Source organism: Hyalella azteca, unplaced genomic scaffold (assembly GCF_000764305.2).
Source record: "Hyalella azteca isolate HAZT.00-mixed unplaced genomic scaffold, Hazt_2.0.2 contig13897, whole genome shotgun sequence".
Classification (NCBI taxonomy): domain Eukaryota; kingdom Metazoa; phylum Arthropoda; class Malacostraca; order Amphipoda; family Hyalellidae; genus Hyalella; species Hyalella azteca.
Genome location: NW_025943802.1, coordinates 116,372 through 139,420, shown reverse-complemented (window position 1 = coordinate 139,420; position 23,049 = coordinate 116,372). Strand labels below are relative to the sequence as shown.

The 23,049-nt window shown below is 38.2% G+C and overlaps 3 protein-coding genes across 3 annotated transcripts; 1 reads left to right on the top strand and 2 right to left on the bottom strand.

The window, feature by feature from the left end:
* Positions 1-6,701: 6,701 nt before the first annotated feature.
* LOC108682556 lies at positions 6,702-8,859 on the bottom strand. The gene is made up of 2 exons (XM_018171746.2): positions 8,746-8,859; positions 6,702-8,171 (listed from the first exon to the last, which is right to left on the bottom strand). The coding sequence occupies exon 2, from the start codon at positions 8,167-8,169 to the stop codon at positions 7,396-7,398; it is 774 nt and encodes a 257-aa protein (XP_018027235.1). The 5' UTR covers positions 8,170-8,171; positions 8,746-8,859; the 3' UTR covers positions 6,702-7,395.
* Positions 8,860-10,872: 2,013 nt separating this feature from the next.
* Positions 10,873-20,458, top strand: LOC108682558 (cleft lip and palate transmembrane protein 1 homolog). Its single transcript, XM_018171748.2, has 10 exons — positions 10,873-11,276; positions 12,258-12,382; positions 12,602-12,857; positions 14,619-14,819; positions 15,742-15,887; positions 16,392-16,547; positions 16,961-17,127; positions 17,444-17,619; positions 17,866-18,306; positions 18,686-20,458. Exons 1-10 carry the CDS (start codon positions 11,250-11,252, stop codon positions 18,884-18,886), a joined length of 1,896 nt encoding a protein of 631 aa, XP_018027237.1. The 5' UTR covers positions 10,873-11,249; the 3' UTR covers positions 18,887-20,458.
* Positions 20,459-21,313: 855 nt separating this feature from the next.
* On the bottom strand, positions 21,314-23,049 carry LOC108682557 (NTF2-related export protein; the record flags this gene model as incomplete). The annotated part of the gene is made up of 3 exons (XM_018171747.2): positions 21,314-21,663; positions 21,957-22,110; positions 22,921-23,049. Coding segments are annotated over 3 exons (447 nt in total), but the record flags the coding sequence as incomplete, so codon positions are not given.

Below are 23,049 nucleotides of genomic sequence, written 5' to 3'. Positions count from 1 at the left end.
GCAGGTACTAAAGACTTTGAATTTTGAGTAATTTTTCATAACTTAAGCAAATAACGATAGTCATTTAATGATATAATTATAGAGAGAACTAAACACAGAATATGAAAGAACCAACACAATGTGTGAACTTTATTTATTATGATTGGGGAGATTCGTAATGAATTGAAAAAGTGACGAATGGCATTTAACTGGGCGGACTTATTTTAGGTGACGACTACTGATAACCTTTCCAATTCTCACGTTTTGTATCCAGCAGTTTCAATTACAGATGACTAGATGGGATACAGATGACTATTTCACGTGGCAGTATATATGTTTGCATTTTATTCCACTTAAGCGACGGTAGAGTGTCAGTTTTTGCCTAAATCTTATTTCAGTCATTCATAATATCCAAGGTCTAAAATATATTTAAACGCTTGATATGTGGATTGAGGCCAACAATCCGGTAAACATTTAATACTTAAATATAATCAAGCTATTCCCGACGAAACAAATTAGTGGTTAGTGTCTCCTAACCCGGAAAGATATATGCTTTTGCTTGTGTGAGAGTTGAGACTATAGTTTCGAAGTGTGTGTGCGCGAGGCCGGCTAAATGGAACTGGCAAAAAATTACGCAGTTAAGTAAGGTTTTAGGGTGGATAGCTAGAGGTCAGCATAGACCAAGTCCACAGTGCGATTCATATAACTTCCCGAGCGTAACGCAGCCGGGCATCTTCACTGCTTTTGACACAAAGCGCCCACCACATCAGCGCCGTCACAGGCCGCAGCGCACACAGGCCGGAGCACAACTGGCCGGAGCGCAACAGGCCCTACCGCAACAGCTACTCCTAACGTAACTTAACCTAACGTAACCTAACCTGCGCCGCCTGTTGCGGTAGGGCCTGTTGCGCTCCGGCCAGTTGGGCTCCGGCGCTGTGAAGCAGTGGCTGTGTTGTGCAAAGCGGATTTACTGTTAGCCGGAGTTACCCACAGCTCATTGATCTGAGGCTATGTGTAGATATTGCATGCTGCCCAGGGCCTGTTTACGAGTCAATTTTGTTACCCACGGCTGCGCTCACAGGTTTTAAACTTTGCATGGAACCGGCAGTTTATTTTGCATATTATGATGTACACACGAAATGAAGTACTATTCTGCGCACTGCACTCTTTAATTACATTTAATAGTAAATTATGTTAGAACTCGACAGACATTGCCGAAGGAATAATTGATGCCGTGTGATTTGTGCAGCGCGGGCATTTATTATTTTTGGCTATAATGTAGTTTATCGCTGCAGGCACCATTTTGCAGATAAACTGTTTTTGCATCGGAAGAAATATGAAATTATTTCATACTCATTACCATTAAAGTGCGTATTCCACAATTATTGTACATTAGTGTTTAGTGTGTGAAGAACATTCAAAAGAAATATACCTTGAGGGAAAGAAAAAGCATTTTTGGGATTTGGGAACTGTGGAATAAAATTATTCTTTCGGGGAACAGTGCTTAGATATTACTTTTTTCTCAAGTTGTAATAAAAACACGACAAACTACATTTAAATCGATTCCGGATTTTGCTGCTTATAACCGATTAATCAAACCAGAAAAATCTAGTGACCACCAGGAAAATGATCAGCAAATTCATTGGTGAATGAGTTTATCTATGAGGTCGCTGATAGTTGACGTACGGTCAATCGCTTTCACAAGCGAAGACGAAAAACTATATGATTTTTTTATTTACTTTTGGTTGAGTTTTTTCTTCATCAAACTTTATCAATGCACTTATGTCCGCCACCCTGATTCGGTCACGTATCTCTGCTGCACCTGTTAGAACACGAACACCTGCTGAACGATTTCATCCACTACTTTATGCAGCCTTTGACAAAATTTACTACATTCAGTGAAATAACGTAAAGAACTTAGTGAACAACATCAATAAAACAAATCATAACAGTTTAAATCATGAAAGCATTAGATCAATTAATACATTGATGCATAATTTCAGGATTTTATCAAACTTCTTCCTATAGTAACGATAGCGCCACGTGTCACAGGACGGGTCAATGAATTGCCCACGCAATGCATGTATCAGTCAGCGATGCGCGACGTAGAAAACCCAACACGTGCATTTGCATAAACTTTAACGCTGATCATAAGTTTTACCGTAGACATAAACTTAAAATTACGTGTAAATTACTCTAGTTATTTGAAAATAGTATTAGGTGGGCATAGAATGACGTAAAGATTTCTTAGTTTCCATCATTATGGTTTGTTGCGAATATCTATTAAATGAATACATAATTGATTAGCGCAGTCGAATGGAACGAAACAATCTGCTGTAATTTTTTCATCCATCTCCGGTAATTTTTTTCACGTGCACGAAAAATTTTAGAAAATAAATTAAATTTCCAACATCAGTGTTCATTTGTCATGATGTCATTATTATAATCTCATTTGTGAACGCACGCAAATCTAGATTCTGCCGAGATCCGGAAACGGAGGATATTGCGGAGTTATCCCTGTTAATAATACACGACAATCAATTTATCGACCTCGTGACGTCACTCAGGTCGTCCCAGTCGACAGTAGGTATCACATATTGCTCAAAAACTCAGACGAAATCGTCTCAACTTAAGACGTTGGTAACGCATATGTTGTGTTTGAAGTTATGTGATGATATATCATAAAGGAATATCAGAGGCAGTGGTCTTCGCTCTCGGGTATCATTTTTGACAGTTGAATTGATTTGGGAAAAAAAACTTCACCAGCTCATATTTTTTGATCGTATTCGTCGTGTAATCCTTATTGCAAGCTCGCTTACACATCGGCCTCAAAAAGGAAATATTAAAGTGTCCATTTCAATAATTATAAAATTACGTGAATCTTGTGTCATGATGTGATCACTATAATATGAGCCTATACATTTGCCCATGAGCCTTGGTGAAGAATGGCGTTTAAAACCATAGTTTCAGTGTGTTTTTATCCTAAATTCCACTACCACAAAGTCTGCTCTGTTTTCAAATATGAGACACGTTCTGCCGCCGAGTTGTACGTGTTTCTGCAATGATTACGCCATACACATTAATTGCTTCACGCGTGCTCTGGTTAACTGCAGTGCACCAAGCTCAGGCGTCCGGCTCACTGCATTGCTTCAAGCTCGGGTGTCCGGCTCGCTGCATCGCATCAAGCTCGGGTGTCCGGCTCACTGCATTGCTTCAAGCTCGGGTGTCCGGCTCGCTGCATCGCATCAAGCTCGGGTGTCCGGCTCACTGCATTGCTTCAAGCTCAGGTGTCCGGCTCGCTGCATCGCATCAAGCTCGGGTGTCCGGCTCACTGCATTGCATCAAGCTCGAATGTCCGGCTCGCTGCATCGCATCAAGGTCAGGTGTCCGGCTCGCTGCATCGCATCAAGCTCGGGTGTCCGGCTCACTGCATCGCATCAAGCTCAGGCGTCCGGCTCACTGCATCGCATCAAGCTCGGGTGTCCGGCTCACTGCAGTGCATGAAGCTCGGGTGTCCGGCTCACTGCATTGCATCAAGCTCGGGTGTCCGGCTCGCTGCATCGCATCAAGCTCGGGTGTCCGGCTCACTGCATTGCATCAAGCTCGGGTGTCCGGCTCACTGCATCGCTTCAAGCTCGGGTGTCCGGCTCACTGCATTGCATCAAGCTCAGGCGTCCGGCTCACTGCATTGCATCAAGCTCAGGCGTCCGGCTCACTGCATTGCACCAAGCTCGGACGTCCGGCTCACTGCAGTGTACCATGCTCAGGTGTCCGGCTCGCTGTATTGCATTGCAAAGCTCTGCCAAGGAAAAAGACTTCTTGGCCAAATGATATTTTATCCTTCAGTTCTGGGAAGTTCAATAACTGAAAAGAATATCTTGGTACTTTAGGTCGAGGGCTTCTTCATAGCTCGTTATCGCTACATTCTACGTTGCTGTGCACATTATGCCAATCAGTCATCAAACATATTGGTTCAACACGCAGCCACGGCCTGAACAACTAATAATATGCCTCTTTATTGGAATTATCTTAACGTAACTAAATTGTCAAGAAGTTTTTTTTATTTATTAATACATTTTATACAAACTGAATTTTACTATCAAGCACATATATTTAGTGATAGTGTTTTTTAAGCAAAACTCCGAATGGACCCAAAACACCGAAATTAAGATCATGTCGAAGATCGCAATAGCTCGAGTGTCAGCTGAGGGCGATAAGGCTCGAGCAATGAGAGGTCGCGCAATCATCATGTTATCATCTCATCGAACCTGCGGCCAAGGTTAGTACAGCATTGAACCTGGCGACTCAGCTCTGCCCTGCTCTGCTGAGGTCACCATGACTACAGTGCTCTGAGCAGAGCTCTGGCCTGCTCTGCTGAGGTCACCATGACTACAGTGCTCTGAGCAGAGCTCTGACCTGCTCTGCTGAGGTCACCATGACGACTATGACGAATTTGCTGCGTAGTTTCTTCTGCCATCAACGAAGACTTCGCTAGGTTACCCATAAATTACGGAGTCTGAGTCTATTCCAAGTGAAGAAATTTTTTTACGTATGATCCCGATCATTTTTGTATTAGTCATCTTGAGTATTATTAGTAATTTTTTGTATTAGTCATCTTTAGTATCTCGAAATAATAACAGAAATGCATCTATAAAAGAAGAAAAAAAAAGCACACACGTGCGAATTTAAGCCGGAGTAGTAACTGTATGAGGCGAGAATAGCCCCAGAACAGATGTTTCAATACCCACACAGAATGTCTTCACTTTGTTTTTATACCATTGAAATAATTATGCAAGATCTTTTGATAAGAAAAAATGTGGGACGATAATGACCGACTGATAAGAAATAATGCATCGCTATAAGATTACCAAATATTCCCTCGAATCTTTTATAAATAATGTCTTAGGAAATCCTTCCCGAAGGCCGTTCTAACTGCATACGCTTGAATTTGATATCTAAATTAATGAATACACGGTGTAATTTCGTGTCAAACATATACGAACAAAATGCACATTACAGATCCTTCTAATGAGCATTAAAAGATACTGTGCAATGTTGTTTAGAATATACATCTGTGTGGCGCAATACCTGCGACAAGGTGCGCAGCAATTCAAATCATATACACTCATGGTGAGTCGGCTAGAAGAGAGGCAAACATTTCTGAATGATGGGGAAAACACATGCCGCTATCGCCATGTCAATGCACTGTACAGTGATGCGATATGAGATATTCTGGGTTACGGCGAAATGCATAATAGATATTATAATAGCAGGGGCTTCAGGGTTGAATTTCTGGTAAAAATAATCTTGAGAGCTATAACGAATGGTAAATATTGTTGGTGCATATGACGTTGCTAGAAGTCTAGCGTCATGCATGGTGCGTTGAGCTAAGACATGCAGCACTAGCTTGAACAAGGTATAAAAACTAGTTTGAGATAAAAAAATATATCATACGCCAGGACCGCTCTAAACTTGAGTGGATGACGAGTATAAATGCATCTAATGGAGGGCGTTTTTTGCCCCAGTGCAGCTTCTAGGCTATTTAAAAAAACTTAAAAACTCAAGGTTTGGAGAATCCCAACTCGTCCGTCTTTCTCGCTTTTGACCTCGACTAAGAGTGAAGAAGTTGCATCTGAAGATATATAGATGAATGCTTTGAGCCTTTTTTTGCTCCCGAAGCCGTTTGCTTACTAAGGTGGACAATTTTTGGTGCATCATGGGTGTTATTCTATATTACAATTATATATTGAGGTTATGCCTTGCATTGAGTATCTATGCAGCGATGCAGTAGGCAATAAAATGATATCATTTTATAACCTTTAGAGATATGATAATAAAACTAACACATTGCATATTCATTTGTTCTAGTCTAGCATATGTGTGTGTTTTAAAACAACATGGATCAAACTTTCCCGTCTTGTTCAAAATATTTCAAAGATTCAAATTATATCCGATAAAGAGCGCTCGCGCATAATTCACCTCATAACATGAATACAAAATACGTCGTTCGGCAAAAAATAATTTCCCAGGAACTGACTCTTGAATTGACGTCAGAGCTGACAGATAAAGAGTCCCCTGCCACAAGTATTATCACTAATTCGTTTTCCGTTTCCTCAATTCACGGTATTCCACATTAAAAATCGACAAGAAACTTCTGTGGAATTGCTCACGATGTAGCTGTAATTTTTCATCGATGTAAATGCGATATGGTTACTTTACCAACTCTCCGCCTACAAATGTTGTGAAAATATCATTGTATTCTTCCACATAAGAAGCAGTATCTTTACGGATATAATTGCGGATTAGCATAAACAATGAACAAATGGAAAGATATATCGTAAGACTTATTTTGTCACACACATGCACCTAAATTCCATGTAAATATATTGTTTCTGGATGATGCAAGGCTATGCACTTAAAATGCATGAAAAAATATAGTTACTGGATGATGCATGGCTAAAATTTGCAATCGATAACACAAGTTGGTCCGAGTGTTCTACTAACAAGGCAGCAGCTGGTTTTAATCTGTCAGCAGCTGGTTCTTACCTTACATCAGCTGGGTCTAATCCGTCAGTAGCAGGTTATGACATTTCAGGACCTGTTTTTAGCATAACTGCAGTTGGTTCTAACATGCAAACAGCTGGTACTACGTGCAGCTGGTTCTAACATACAAACAGCTGGTACTACGTGCAGCTGGTTCTAACATGCAAACAGCTGAAGTGGTCTTAATCTAGAATGATACAAAATATATGAATAAATTTTTATACGGCGTTCATTTGCACCTAAAATACGGTGGATTACCTTATTCACTAAATGAACTGTGAGAAATTCACTGCTCGATTTAATAAGTTAGGCTTAATATAGTATCATGATATCATTTCATTTGGTAATATTGACTAGAATATGTTTATTCTTACGACTAATAAATTTGAGAATCATATTTTGAATCGATTCTTGAGCAAACAAAATAGCAGCTGGCATCGCGAGAGAATTCAATAACTGCGCTTAGAATTGAAGCTGGTAACGTATGAAGCCGCCAGAAGAGTTAAAAATATTTATTAAATGCCAGATGAATTCTCGTGCCGCCGAAATGCTTCATTCGAATACAATGGAAGGCAAGGGTGCTGTCCAAGTGTCCCGAGGCACAATAATCAATGCTAATCAATAGGCCTTTACTCCCTCAACGAATCCTAAAACACTGCAAACGAATCCTGCCAATTGCAGTCTTGCATTTCATGAACATAGAACATACGGTCAATATAAGAATTTTCAGAGCGCTACTCAGTATGCGCACAGCGAGAATGTTTTTTTTTTTTCTATGTAATTTAGGACCAAAAAACATATCGAGGAAAAAATAGCATATCGGTTCCAGTCGAATTGCTGATATTGATCTTAAAATAATTTTGTTGCAAGCGCCTAAATATGCAGGGGATTAGGAATAGGCTGTGCTTCAGGATCAGCAGTAGCGCCCAGCTGCGGCGAAGCAGGCGAGGCAGGCAGGATAGCAGCAGCTGCCTGAACAGGAGCAGCAGCGACCAGATCACAGCCCTGGTACACCAACCTCACCAGCTCACGGCGCAGCACTGCGTCGCCAAGTATTGTGTCAATCTCAGCATCCAAATCGTTCTCGTCAACGTCGTAGTTTGGATGGTCGTCGGGTTCGGTAACTTCTGAAATGCTTTCGTCTTCATCAGAAAAATAGCAGTCAGAGTCGTCGTCATCTTGTGTGTCATTGATGGCGTATTCCAAGTTTTCCACTATCTGCTGCAGGTTCCGTCTAAGCTCTCCGTTAACATCCCGCTGTGACTGAGAAGCGTCCGTGTCAGCGTCGTGCGTAGAGCCTGCAACTGAGTTAGGCAGCAACGGCCTGAACCTTGAAGAGGTTCGAGCTTTGCCTATCGGAACTGTATGCTTGACCTGATGAAGGCCGCGATCAACGAGACTTTGTTGCTCATTTCTGAGTCGATGTTTAGCTACTGCGTCGTGCGACGCTCGTCGGAGGCCACTTCTAGCGCTGGGTCGGGCGAGATGGAGAGCAAGACCGGCCACCACAGGATGTTGTGGAGGGAGACGCTCTCTCTCCAGCAGGAATTTCAGGGCTTCTTTGAGGCAGTCTGCGTAGCCGGCGACGACCGAGGGGTCCGGGACCCCCGCAGCGAGAGGATCGTCTGGCGCCACAGCGACCGGCATGACTGGAACATGCATGCGAATTTTGACTACCAACTTCGTACAAGAATGGGAAACAAATAAGATAGAAATTACAAGATCTCGTTTCCTAAGGTTGGTCAGTTGATTATTTACATGGAATGATTAAATGATGTAGTTACTGAGTACAATGCATTATATGGAACTAAATATGTAAGCTCAATTTTTATGCTGAAAATCAATCATTCCAGGCGTGTTTCGCATTTCTGTTGTACAATGATCGAGTGAGGAACAACTTATTCGGGTAAAATAATGGCATGGAAATTATTACTAATGCAGCTGGAGAATTGTAAATGCTCACTGAAATATCTGATATATCCATTGATAATAATTATAGTTGTGTGTCTAAATTTGCAGAGCTACGCGGCCAAAAGTTCGCAAGTGCATGGCATTGGGATACAAGCATCCGACTGGTCTCGTGACATCATCATTGCGCCCCACAACAAAGACGTTATTGATTATGACAACCGATCTGCGGAACTTTCTAAATAGTATAATTATTGGCCATTTAAATTCATTAAAATATATATTTGTAGATCAATCACTAGGAAGGATACATACTTGGGACACAAAATCTGGAAGCTAGTTTGTGTTTACAGCCACGGGAGTACACACACACACCCTCACTCACGCTACACTCCGAAAGACCATCTGTTGAGCTCTCCTATTTGTGACCTATCCTTTATTCTTCTACCAAGTGACCCCCTCCCCTGCCCTCCCAAGCTCAACGATCATTGACGCCCAGCAGCTGCCGATGGTCGATTTGAAGCAACCGTTCAGGATGTGGGGTAGGGAGAGAGGGGATGGCGGGAGGCCAGCTGGGCTGGAGATGGGCGGAGCAGCGAGATGGAAAGGAACATCGTAGAAGGACAGAGGGAACAAAAAATTCTGTAATTTTATGCAGAGATTAATAATTAAGAGAAAATTATGCTAAGAAAATTAAAACAAGAAGTAAGCATAAGATAGCCGTGATGAAAGAGTAAAGTCCTGCGAGACTCGCCCTACCCAGTTTCCAGGAAGTAATTGATATTTCCAGCGTGCACTCAAGCTCCAAACATCTGTCGCCTTTCTTTTAGTCACCAAGCTGGGTTATGGAAATGTGAGAGAAGGTGAAATAGCTTCCCAATTATTATGAAATGAATCCAAGAAAGTCGAGAGCTTTCATTTCGCGACTGGCACTTTACGAATAGCACGCGTAATTTTTTGGAGATGCCATGCGATAGCCCCTGCAAAAACCTTCAAAATGAGTCCAAACTCGTTTATGAAATGTAGCATGGTAAGAAGTTATTAACGGAAAACGCTCAAACTCGTACCTTATTACCCCGTTTGAGTGTATGCATAAAAAGTTGAAAGTTGAGTGGCATTTAAGTTTCCTTCTCGAATATCGGCAACTGCCAGAAAAAAATTAAAATTTTTGACTAATTTACTGACAATAACTGATAGATTGATTTTTCTTCTTTAAATTTGTTGCCGATTGGCTTAATGGCAGAATGAACCATTTAGTAATATTTTATCCTGCGTGGCATATGATACGAGATGTATGATATCAATGACATTTAAGTAAATAGCTTCACGTAATTTCTATGCAAAGTTAAATGAAATGGTCACTTGGTGAGAATATATTAGTTGCTTATCCTGTTCGACTATGTAAGTGATATAACTGCAACGTAAGCAAGACGGCCAAGCAACAAAGACAGTATTGGTGATGAATGTGTAGTAATGTGGTGAGATGAACATTGGCAGCAATGTGTTGATTAGGAGGATTGTGTATTTATAGTAAAATTTCTTATTATTTAAGAAAGAAAATTGATAAAGAAAAATAATAAAAAAGGCAACAGCCGAATCGCCTTCACAACAATCGCGCTACATCCCTAAGTAATGATAAGCTTAAGTCATTCCCTATTAGGCAAGTAATAATTGTTTTCATCAGATAACTTAATTTTTTTACAAGATGCTGTTAGTATAGCGGTGTCAGCATGGATTAGGCCGTTTGACTTGTCGCCAATTTTGAACATTGCAGAACATTCTCAGCTTGTCGCGGGTCTCGAACACGCAACTCAGTGTATCAATTTCGCGTTGCTCAACCGTCCGTTTACCTCGCTGATTTCAGAACTGTTGCTGGTAGCTGGGATCGAACCCATAGCTAAATGCTCCAGTCCTAGAACTTTAAACTGTAACCACTGGGCTGCCCGGCCACTACACCTACTACTATACCCTGGTCCAGTGGGGGAAGGGTGACCCAGTGGTTAAAGTCCAGAGTACAATATAGTAGCAGAGAAGTGCGGGTTCGATCCCAGCTCTGTGCCCCAGTTTCTGGTCAGAATTGGCAAGGAGACCGGGAGGCTAAGCATAGAAAATTTGAAGCAGTGAGCTGCAAGTTCAAACCCGCAAAAAGCTGTGGATGTTCTGCAATGTTAGGAATCGGCGACAGGCCGACGGCCTTATAATGCTGAAACTGATATATATTATGTCTACCACTGAGCTACCCTGCTACAGTGACTACACCACTTGGCCACCCAGCTCCCCCTTAGATTTATGAAATAAATAGAATTCGATATAGAATTTGAAGCGAAAAAGAAACATTACCATATATAGATAACAAAGCTATTTAAGCCAGCTATATTTTGCGAATGAGCCTTCGAAATTCCTACTGACGTCATGATACACGGAAATTCTGAAAAGCGGAAACGGAGTGACACTAACTACTCCACCAGCAGAATTAGCCGATTCACGCCCTGAATTTAGATGTTGCCCTCGTCACGTGATGAATGAACTAAAAACAGCTGAATTTAAAATGACCTAAAATCTTTCTGGAAATGATTGTATTAGTAGGTTGATAAAATTAGATCAAAATTGAGATAGTTCACTCCCGTCTCCCTACTGCCTTGATTTGCTGAGCACAGAAATCGGACGGCGGGACGGGTATTTACCGTATTATTCTCTTCCTTGATCCTTGTTAATAAAGTTGAAGCTGCTGCCTACTTACTGCTCTACTGGTACTGGCAGGGCATTGTGACTTTCAAAACTTGTTTCCTATTAAAATTTGTCATTTATAGAATATTATTATGGCAGATGTATCAGTTGCTCAACAAGTAAGTGTTAGATAATCAAGTTATAGGAGAGATTAGACGATAGGAAATAGGAATCACGATTAAAATTCTAGTTGAACTTCAATCAATTCTCTTTGAAATGTCAAATATGAAATAAGCAATTAATATTGAAGCTATGCACTAGGATTTAGGAGCTTTTCAATAATTTTATGATTTATTAATCTAGGTAGCCTATTGACATTTTGACACCAATGACACAGAGAAACCTTGAAATGAAAATGAGAACAAAGATAGAAAATTTAGGTTACCTACCTAATAAAAAATATTCATAAGCCATGAATTAATTTAAGTCATGATTATAATGTCTGAGATTTAACTGAATTTTGCAAACTGAGGACATTACTGGACAATGATTCAAATTTCGAAATGTTTTGTCTGAATTTTTAACTATAGGTTAATTCACCACTTATCAGTTATCCCTATTTTGACCTATATCACATTTTATTTGTTAATCCAGATTCCATACTATGATACTACTATAATATAGGCCTACTATTGCATGTGCATGCATGCTGTATTGCTGTTTGACAATAACGTGACCTAGATTGAAATTTTCCTACTTATAAATAAAATCTTGCAACTCAAAGTGACCTATTTTTAATGCATTTGGAATCTTGCAGCCCACATCAGTTATCAGACAGTTAATTACAATAAGATAGGACATAATTTATCTAGCAGACTAGCACAAATATTGTGGTTCTGACAATGGCTGTCAAGGTCTAGTTGTGGCTCCAATGAATGATAAATACCATATTCTATGCCATGATGCCAGAACATAACCAAAAGTTCATAAATTTGTGAAGTTTTCATAACCATAGACCTGTTGTTTTGTGGCTCTTATTTTTACTGCGGCAGTTCCAAAATAACAACAAAACTGGCTGTAAATATTAGTTATGACTGTGGATATTAAGATAAAAATGCAATACAAGTCTTCTGTATTTACTTGGATAATTTATTTTTCAGGGTGCTGTGGCTGGAGATGGAGCTGCTGAAGGCCATCCACAAGAACAGGGCACTTCAATTTGGTCCATTGCCAAGGGATTCTTGATCCGAGCTCTGATGATTTACTTCATTACCTCTTTTTTCAGGTTGACTATCACAATAATCTCTGGTTTCTTTATTCAAATGGACAAAAAGCATTATGAATTGTTCTTATAAAGAGAATTTATAAAGCAATTTTTTTTATTCAGCAATTTTGATTGGTAAAGAAAGGGTTGATAGCGCAATATTTTGTCTCAAGTATATATATATAATATACATCGTGAAAGCAACTTTTATTATGTTCTAAAATGGTTGTTTTGTTGCAGAAGAGGCAGCACTCCTGATGTTGGAAAAGGATCTGTTACTGAAGCTCCTGGTGGTGCCATGAGAATACCTGCCAGCAATCTTTTTATTGACCAGACAAAAATGGATCTTTATGTCTACCTCAGTCCCACGGATGATTTCTTTGAGTTCCCCACACAACTTCTGTGGCGCAAGCGAGGACTTGTTTATGGTGACTGGACTGGTGGAGTGGATGGCGATGGATGCTACTATGGCAACAGTAGTTTTCCTACCTCAGAAGTGAGTTATTTATTAATTAATTAATTAATATGAGTCAATTATTCATAGTACTCATTTTTCAAAGTTTGTACATACCTATCACCTTGTCAGGTTTAGTGAAATGAAAAATCTTTCTCTTTAAATAATGTTTTTTTTTTTTGGGGAAAAATCTACATTTTAGTTGTTTCTAGCATTTCATTTTTTGCAGCTGGTATTTTCCTGAATAATAATTATCAAAATGTGTTTGATGGGATATTATCAAACTGGTTACCTTAACATTTTCTCAGTACTATGATGATAAAATTTTCAAAGACACTGAAGTGAAAAACATTTAATTCTTATGCTTTCCAGCTTTACTTCCTCTCTACAGTATAAGAAAGCAGTATGGTTATTAATGGCTCAACTATATGCAAGAACAAAAAATTCATTTGAAAATATCTTACTGCATTAATGTGGCCTATTGAACTACTAATTAAAAGCCTAATAGCTGTTAATTAAAACGTAATTAAGTAGTGTTCAATATTCGTTAGTGTTCTAATTCAAAGCCGTGTTGTATCCCAATACAGCTCATACAGCAAACGGAATTCAAACACGTGGATGTCGGCAATACGTATCAGTTAAATTTGAAGCGCTGACGCAATACGACTCACCACGTGTCGGATGTTGTTACACAAAGTGACGGAATATAGGGATTTGGTAGGTTTCCATTCTAAAGGCTTTTTAATGAATATGGCAACATTTTATGACGTTTCATTGTTGCTGACGCGTAGTGAAGTGTTTTGAGAGTCATGTGAAGGCAACAGAACTTACGTAACGCATATGTTTTTTTTTAGTTTTTCATTTCTCGATGCGTCCTTAATGTGTCGGAATATACCGCGTTTACCCTACCTACCTAGAAAATTTAAGTTAATAAAAAATATTCTTTATCCATGAATTAATTCAATTCATGATTATAATGTCTGAGATTTAACTGAATTATGCAAACTGAGGAGTGAGGACATTACTGGACAATGGAAATGGACAATGATTCAAATTTTAAAATGTTTTGTCTCAATTTTTACCTTCCACTATCACTATATTGATCTAGGGATATAACATTTTAGTTGTTAATCCATATTCCATACTAGGATACCTAGGTATTGCATGTGCATGCATGCTGTTTGACAATAACATGACCTAGATTGGAATTTTCCTAGGTACTTATAAATAAAATCTTGCAACTCAAAAGTCAAAAGTGGCCTATTTTCAAATTATAATGCATTTGGAATCTTGCAGCCTAATCAGACAGTTTATTAACAATAAGATAGGACATAATTTATCTAGCAGGAATTTGTGGTTCTGACTTCTGACAATTTCTGTCAACGTCAAGGTCTAGTTGTGGCTCAAAGCCTCAAATGAATGATAGATACCATATTCCATGCCATGATGACAGAGCCCAGAACATAACCAAAAGTTCATAAATTTGTGAAGTTTTCATAACCATAGACCTGTTGTTTTGGGGCTCTTATTTTTACTACGGCAGTTCCAAAATTACAACAAAACTTCGTCACATGTTCAATCCTTAGTAAGAAAAGCCTAATTTTATTCATTCAATGAGTAATTCAATTTCCCATTTATTTTGGCTTGATTCAGTTAATCTGTGAACTTAACAATTTGATTAATTTCCATAGTCTTATACTGAAAAACAATTATGTAAAAAATTGTACTTTTAGAAAATAATTGTTGATGACTCACCTTGGTGATGAGGTTGACATAATTATTTTTACATTGCCCCTTTCTCAGGATCTTCGCAATAACGGGACTGCATTTCTGCGTATTTATCTTGTACTATCTGGCAATGATCCTAATCCTGGAAGTAAGCGGTATCGCAGCCAGAGCACAGTACATGTTTCCCATAGGCTAAATAGATACATGAAGAGACATTACAAGAAGACTGCCAACCTCATCACGGGAGCAACAGAAAAATCTGAAGAAGAAATAATGGTGAGGGGAACGTGTGTGGCTTTTGGATGCCGTGTATCTTTCTGACAGTCTGCCTTATGCCTATGTTTCATTCATACAGAAATATTCTTATCGTGTTGATTTCATCATTTGTGTGGTACCATGAAAAACTCTTAACAACATAAAAAGAAAATATAATAACATACCTATTTTAAATGCCTCAAATTACTCTTCTTTTTTTTTGTGTTGTCTAGTTTGACAACATTGTACAATTCCACAGCCTTCTGATATCAGCTCATTTTCTTCATCAGATCACATCCTTCATCATCATCCACTTCATGAGTAAACTTCTCTTCCGTTAGAGGGTTCTTTTTTTGTCCTGTTTAGCGCCCTACTCTGCACAAGGTACAAGTCATTGACATGGAGACCTTCTTAGCTGAGGGTTTTCTTGTAGACAATTTCTTCCTACCTTCCGAGTTCTGTCCAAAATCCAGCCTCTCAAGCTCTCTCCCGGAGTGAAATATTTTTCTACTATTTTCTCTGTAAAAATTTAGGTATTCTTTGCTCATTTTATAGTCATTGACTCAATTTTTACTCTCCTTACTTTGCCACATCGGAACAAAGACCTTTGAAGACCTCGAACAACATGAAGTGACATTCGCATATAATTTCTTCTACAGTCTACACACAGTTTATTACCAAAGACTACTTGCTGCTGTGCAAAGAGAGGTCTGAAAAAAATATTTTGTGAATTTTGTCCCAAAAATGTGACTTTTTTACTGTAAAATTTCGTTCAAATTCAAGGAATTTTTTTTATTGTAAACACTTTTTACTGTGACTGTACTTATATTATAATGGAATAAGTCAGCAGATTCTCTATTGAATTTTGCACCATCACTGAAGGGATAAATTGACATATTTTATGGTGAATTTAGTATGATTTTGACCCCGTTTCTTGTTGCAGAAAGCAAATACAGTGAAGTCGGAAGTGATATCCCACTGGCACCCCAACGTCACCATCAACATTGTGCATGACTTCACCCAGTGGATCCCTGGAGCTGTTCCCGCTCCTCTTGAACCTTACATTGAATTTGTTCCTGATCAGCCGCTGTGAGTGTCCGCTCATTAAATTCAGTGTGAATTATGTCAACTGTGATAGATTAAATATTTGAAATGCAATTTTAGTATGACAAGAGTAGAACAAACATATTGCCGAAAATTAACTCAAATTTTTAGTGGTAGATGGACAAATATTGTTGGTAGACAAATGTCAAGATGAATCAGTGATTTTTTTTTCATTTTCTATAGATTTTAGTTTCACCTATTATAGAAAAATATAACCCAGTAGTCACTGCACTGAGTGACAAAGAGCGCATTTTCTCAAAATCGACGAAAACGTGAAGTCACAGACAGACGGACGGATGCACGGACATGACGAGCACAATAGCGCCTTTTTTTCCATATATGAGAAAATGCGCCAAATATGCAGTTTCATTTCGCGAAATAAAAATATTGTGTTAGAAATTCCCAAAATTGTTCTGAATTTTAATGTTCAATTATTTTCCGCATTGTTATGTTAATAAATATACACATTTACAATGTTTGTGTATGCAGGTACAAACCAATTATTTTTGTAAACACCTACTGGAACCTGGTGCGCGACTACCAGCCAGTGAACAGCTCCACCACGACGTTGAATCTAACCTTCACATTCCAGCCTCTGAGTCTCTTCAAGTGGCAGCTCTATGCCGCACAGAGCTCCAAAAACAAGTTTGTTACTCTCAAAGCTACAATATTAAATATTAATCCATAACACTGCTATTCTGTTTCAATGTTTTAATATTTCCTCTAATGTAGGTACATGTTTAAAATAACTAATTTTTGAGAGAATTTTGGTCAATCTTGTCCAGCAATTCATTGTATGTATTAAGACCGACCTTATTCCTGCGTGGTTTCATTATTACAACTTATCCTCTAATATTGACTGCATCATTCATCCTTGCACTGCAGAAATAAAGAGTTTTTTTATAATAAAAACCTAGAATACCTACAAGTGCAAAAGTATTACGAACGTAGAATTAGGTAGATACCATCGCATTCTCTTTATTTTAGCCTTTAATTTTTCAGCCTTGTAACTTACCGCCTGCCGCTTACCATTCTCTTCAATAACTTGTAACTTATAGATGGGGTGCAGCGAGCGGTCTGCTCGATGGCTTGCAAGGCTCTGAAGATGATGAAGACAACGATGCTCTCAAGGAGGCCATCTTGGAGACGAACCCAATCTTGCTGGTGCTCACCATCGTCGTCTCCATTCTTCACTCCGTCTTTGAATTCTTGGCTTTTAAGAATGGTAATATTGGCGAAGGTCTTAGTTTAGTATGATTTAGTAGGTATTTCATAATAATAATAATGAACACCACTTCTCCAATATCATACAAATATTCTTTTTTTTCTTTGTGTTTTATGTTATTATTGCAAAACTAATATACTATCAAACTAGAATAGAAATACTTGACTTTCTTTCATTACTGAGGAAATAAGTACCAGTCATTATTCAATTTTCAAACATTTTTTATATGAACATTTTGTGTCTACAATAGTATGTGAATGGCATTGTAAATTTATGTCGACATGGGTTATTTAATTGGCGTGCGTTTCTTTTGCAGATATTCAGTTCTGGAACAACCGACAGTCCCTCGAAGGCTTGTCAGTTCGCAGCGTGTTCTTCAATGTGTTCCAGGCGCTCATTGTGCTGCTCTACGTCTGTGACAATGAAACAAACTTTGTTATTAAAGTTTCTTGCTTTGTTGGACTGGCTATTGAACTCTGGAAAATTACCAAGGTATTGCATTTCTTTCAGCTGAGAATTTTGCTGTAAGACTTCTTAACTAGTAATTCGTTTAATTTTCTGTATGCTCCCGAATATTATTAGAGAAACTTCTGCGTTATTGACGATTTTCTTTGGGAATTTTTTATCCAATCGATGTTATTGAGGCTTCAGATATCAATGTTATTGAGGCTTCAGATATCCACAATATTCTATGTGTGATTTAAGTGAATAAGATATGAAAGACAAAAATGTTCACAGGTGAAGGACGTCACCATTAACTACGAGCAGCGCGTCCTTGGCATCCCAACACTTACGTTAGCCGACAAAGGCACGTATGTCGAGTCCTCAACAAAGCAGTATGACCAGATGGCCTTCCGGTACCTGGGCATAGCGCTCTTCCCTCTGCTAGGTGCCTACTGCTGCTACTCCCTCATTTACTACGAGCACAAAGGCTGGTATTCGTTCGTGCTCTCAATGCTCTATGGTTTCCTCCTCACCTTCGGCTTCATCATGATGACGCCTCAGCTGTTCATCAACTATAAATTGAAGAGTGTTGCTCATTTGCCCTGGCGTATGCTCACTTACAAGGCCCTCAACACCTTCATTGACGACATCTTCGCCTTTGTTATCAAGATGCCCACCATGTACCGTCTCGGCTGCCTCAGGGATGACGTCATTTTCTTCATATTCCTTTACCAAGTATGTCGGTGGCCGTGTGTCTATACCTTAAACCTTTGTTAGAATGCATTAGCTAAAACTTCAGTATTGGGAATGGACTATTATATTTTTTAATTTAATAATTTTTTAATCTGAGGAAATATTTTAGTTTGAACAAATAGCTTTTGAAAATTTCCTAACAAGATGAAGTAGTAGCGTTTTTAATAACGTATCGAGAATTGTAATGATTTTGTTGAGTGTAAAGTAATTGATTCATGTGCGAGAAATCTAGATAAATATTTAGAATGGAAAAAAGGTTTTCATGATTTATCAAATCTTAACATATTAAGTAAAAGTATCAAGTTTCGAATTCATATTTAATATGCAATTTATGTAAGATATTAATAATTTTTTTTTTCAGCGTTACATCTACCGCATCGACCCATCTCGTGTGAACGAGTTTGGCTTCTCCCAGGACATGGAAATCCAAGCCAAGCAAAAGAAGGAAATTGCTGGCAATGTTGGTGAACAAGCGGCTATTGCCAATGGTACTGATGGCGACAACCAACAGCAGGAGAAAACGGTCAAGCCCAAGCCCCCAGGTCAAAAGAAGAAAGATTAGAGCCACAGTTATGAGTTCGTCTAGTCTAGCACTACAGCGACATCTAACATTGTCTGATGATCGCCGTGTTGTTACTCTTCAATATGCAGTGATGTAGAATTGTTGATACTGTTTGTGGCAACCCATCTGCATACTTGGTGAACTGTAGAAAAAAAATTGCATTTGCTTCTGTTACAAACTTGTATTTGGAGTTGAATTCATTTTAAGATAAACATACCAACTTGTAAATGATTTCATCGATCTGATTTATTTGTTATATTCATTTTGTAATTTAATCTATGGTATTTAATATACCTCTTTTCTACAGTTGAGTTGGTCGTCTTTTATGGTTATGATAATTGTTCAAGAAATTTCCTCTTACATTAATGTACAGCATCTTGGCGAGTGCCGAAACAGTTTCTTGCGTCTCATTTCTGAGAACACGCCTCATAGTTTTTTTTAAATCGTATGATGAATTTAGCTTTTGAGTTAGATGCCATAAGTGTTGCCAGCAAAAAAAAAAAAAAAAACTGCTGCCTCTCATTCAAAAATGTATGGCGTTCAACCTTTTATCCACAAAGTTGTTATCCATTTGATGTTCTTCGTATCTAAAAAAAGGATGGTTGTCGTTTGCAGCCAAAGTGTTAGTTGATGGCTTGATGCAATGGTTGGGTGGAAGACCTGTAAATATGAAAGCCTGTGACATTGTAACAGAGAGCTGATTGTCTGAGTTTCACGACACGCCTGGTCAAAGGTAGACATTTAACATTTAGATTTCATTTGTACGCAATTACCCTGTGAAAATATTTGTTTAGGTTGGCATAACTAATATCACCTGATGAAATAAGCCCTCATTAAATGTATGCTGCCAATAAGTTAATTCTGCTGTATTTAAATTGGTAACTTTCGCTGATTCTGCTTAAATTATGATGAAGTTAATAAGCTTAATGTCACCCGTGAATCATGGTAGTTCCTTCGTTGTAGGGTTATTACGGTTCCATGTTTTATGATTTATTGTGTTGTATGAAGCCTTTGCTGTCTGTGAACGTGTGATGTTCTGATTATCTTCATGCTCGTGACGTTGCGTACAGCTGTTGTTGATCGTCTCGTGTTGGGCCGCCGTGTTCTAAGGTTATCTGGTCGAGCTTAGCATGGTAAGTGCGTGTCCCTGAAAGGTAATGCAATTTACATTTAGAAATTTCTGAAAAGTAGTACTATAGTGTTATGTCATCATGGCTGTGGAGAATCGCTTTGGACTTGATCTATCCACTACTTTCTTCATGTAACTTTCCACACAAACACTTGCTTCTGAGAGTTTAAATTAGAGAATCGATCATTTGGTTTCATTCCATCTGTATTCATTGTAATTTCGGTCTTCGGAAGATCTAAATAATTAAAATAACTTCAGTACTGTCATTTCCAAAAATGAAATATTGATGTCAAAGGTGGCAGTGTATCACTTGTAGTCAAATTGTTCGTTTCCTCCTTAGCAACCTTACTTTGAGTGGGTACGTCTTGCATCACGTACGGAAGGTATCATACTCGTTTATTTGTATACTGGGTCACTTATTAAATTGTTGATGCTACATGCCAGAGCGCCTTTGGCCTAAAACTTCCTAGCAGTGCGCCACTGTATGCGCAGTGACGACGGCAGCGCGGCACCAAGATAGAGGAGCCAGGCGTGGGTTCAAGTCCAGGGAAGCTGTCAAAGTCTCGGTGTTGCTAGTGGATGGCGCTAAGTCACCGTCAAAAAGGTGGTGCTTTCAGCATGACCTTGGGTGTATGCCCCTGAACACTCTGGGTATGCAGTACTGCACGGGTGCACAAGTGGGAACAACTACAGTTAGGTACAGTTAACTGTAAGCGCGTGTCATTTATACGAGTTGCAACTCGTTAGGCTATAAGAAAAAACATTCTAGGTATACGAGTGCCGGGTCATAATTTCGAATTTGTTACTTAATTACCGCCAGCAAGGAAAGTTCGTAGTGAAATTCCATTATTCGAGATTTTAGCGCATCTATTTCATTAGAATCGGCCACAAAATTTCTACTTATCGATCTAATATTTATTTTATAAAATTATTAATGCGTTTTCATTTGAAATTAAACTGAATGGTACGACGTCTTGTATTTTTAAGCCTGATAATTTCTCGCTTATTACCTCACTTCGTACAAAGCATTGAACTCCTCTTAACTGTAGATATTTGTCCCTGACGTTACAACTGAACTGTAAATTTATCCAATATAACATCAATTATCTCGTACAAGGATATGGGAATATTCTAAGTTGTAAGAAGTTTACATTGTTTGGATTCATATTTTCAAAAAGAGTTGGACATAATTGAGTATAAGTCTTCATCAACATCGACTGCAGTCTCCTTGCAGGTTGTAAGTGAATGATGTTGCTTTTGGATAGCACCTACTGAACGAGGATATAAATGACTCGATACTGGGTTTGTAATGTGTAATGCCATTATGGAAACTCGCACAAGTATAACCACTTTCCAATTATAAATATTGGTCATATGGTACTAAAAATGCTCAAATTCAATTCTAACCGAGGTTGAATTACACTACCTAAATACAACAACTGCACATTAAATACGAAGATATAAGCACTATGGCTTGATATAATCTACGTTATGAACTGTTGGAATCTGAAACAATCAGAAACGACTTTCCACTTGTCTTCAAAGCAAGTTATTAGGAAGCTTTGGGTGAAGTCAGACCGCTTCCCCTTGAAGAACACAAACCCCGCCGTGGTGATCAACAGGCTGGTCTGATCTCCCACAGCCCGAGCTGCACATCACAACAGAAAGTGCACAAAGTTAATTTAGAGAGCGTAATAATTGAACAGTTATATTAAAACTTTTTATTTGATATTTTATTTATTTTATTCATACTTTTTATTTGAATAAAAAAACAGTTTTTTAGCAGAGTAGCAGATATCCCTTGGTTTTAATAAACAGCAAAGTTCATAAATTGTTAAACAGTTATGTATTGATAACTAAATTGAGTTTGTTTAAGGTAAGAATGCAAAGGAATATTAAGGAAAGGGTTGCAAGTTAGGTACAATTTATGAAGAAACATACCACTAACTGGCTGTGAGTCAAAGCATCGCACTGTGTGCTGGCTGACGGGCAGTTCTTCATAAAATTTTTGTATGGCAGCGTCACCAGTCAGGCGGTTACCGTTCCAGATAAGCTCGGCATCACTGAGGTACAGCTTGGCGAGCTTGTGTCTCATCTGTAACAAAATGACAATTTTTTTTAATTCAATGCAATAGAACATGAAACAAGCCAGGAGTATACTTAAATCTTCAAATTAGACTAACATTTGAGAATAAGAGATCCTTCAATTTTACTGTAATTAGATAGGAAGAAGAGAATAGAAAATGAGAACTAAACAAATTATTTCTGGCCACCAAAAGTAAATACTGTACTATGCACCATCAGAATATCACTACAGGTAGACATATTATGTATTTTATAAATCTATTAAGACATTGCATCAGCCCATCTGTAGAAAATTTACACCAAATTTTATGCATCTCAAGCTTTTTACTAATCTCTGGTATTTAAAAACTACATTTAACCATTGCTTTATATCTAGCACAAGGCTCCTGTTTGTATAGAATGACATCCTATTTTAGGAACTTGCCAAGATATGTAATAACCAACTAAAAAGTAATTTCTTGATATTTTTAGAAAATTCTTCCCTGCCAAATTCATCAACACAATGCAATATAGGGTCAATTATAATTTTTTATATAAAACATAATACAGATTGAATGGAATTGAAAATTTTGAATATATACCTACCTATAAGTATACTCGAGATTCACATTTTTCCAATATATCAAGATTCCACAAGAAAATATCATATTGTACATCTGACCAATATATATTATTGCCAGGTTTTAAATAAAAATTTATAGAATTAAATATTAAAAATTAATAACAGGATGAGGGTTTAAAATTGTAGCTCAAAAATTACCCTAGAAAGTGGAAGCAAGTCCATTACAATATACACAATGTTAAAAATAAATCAACTTACTTTGTCAACAGAATCATAATAAAGTTTGATGAACTCTGATCCTGAAACACATGCCCTTGTGACTTTCAAGCTTTCCTCCTGGAAAAAAATGCATGCATATTGATAAAAATTATTATAAATTATAACAAA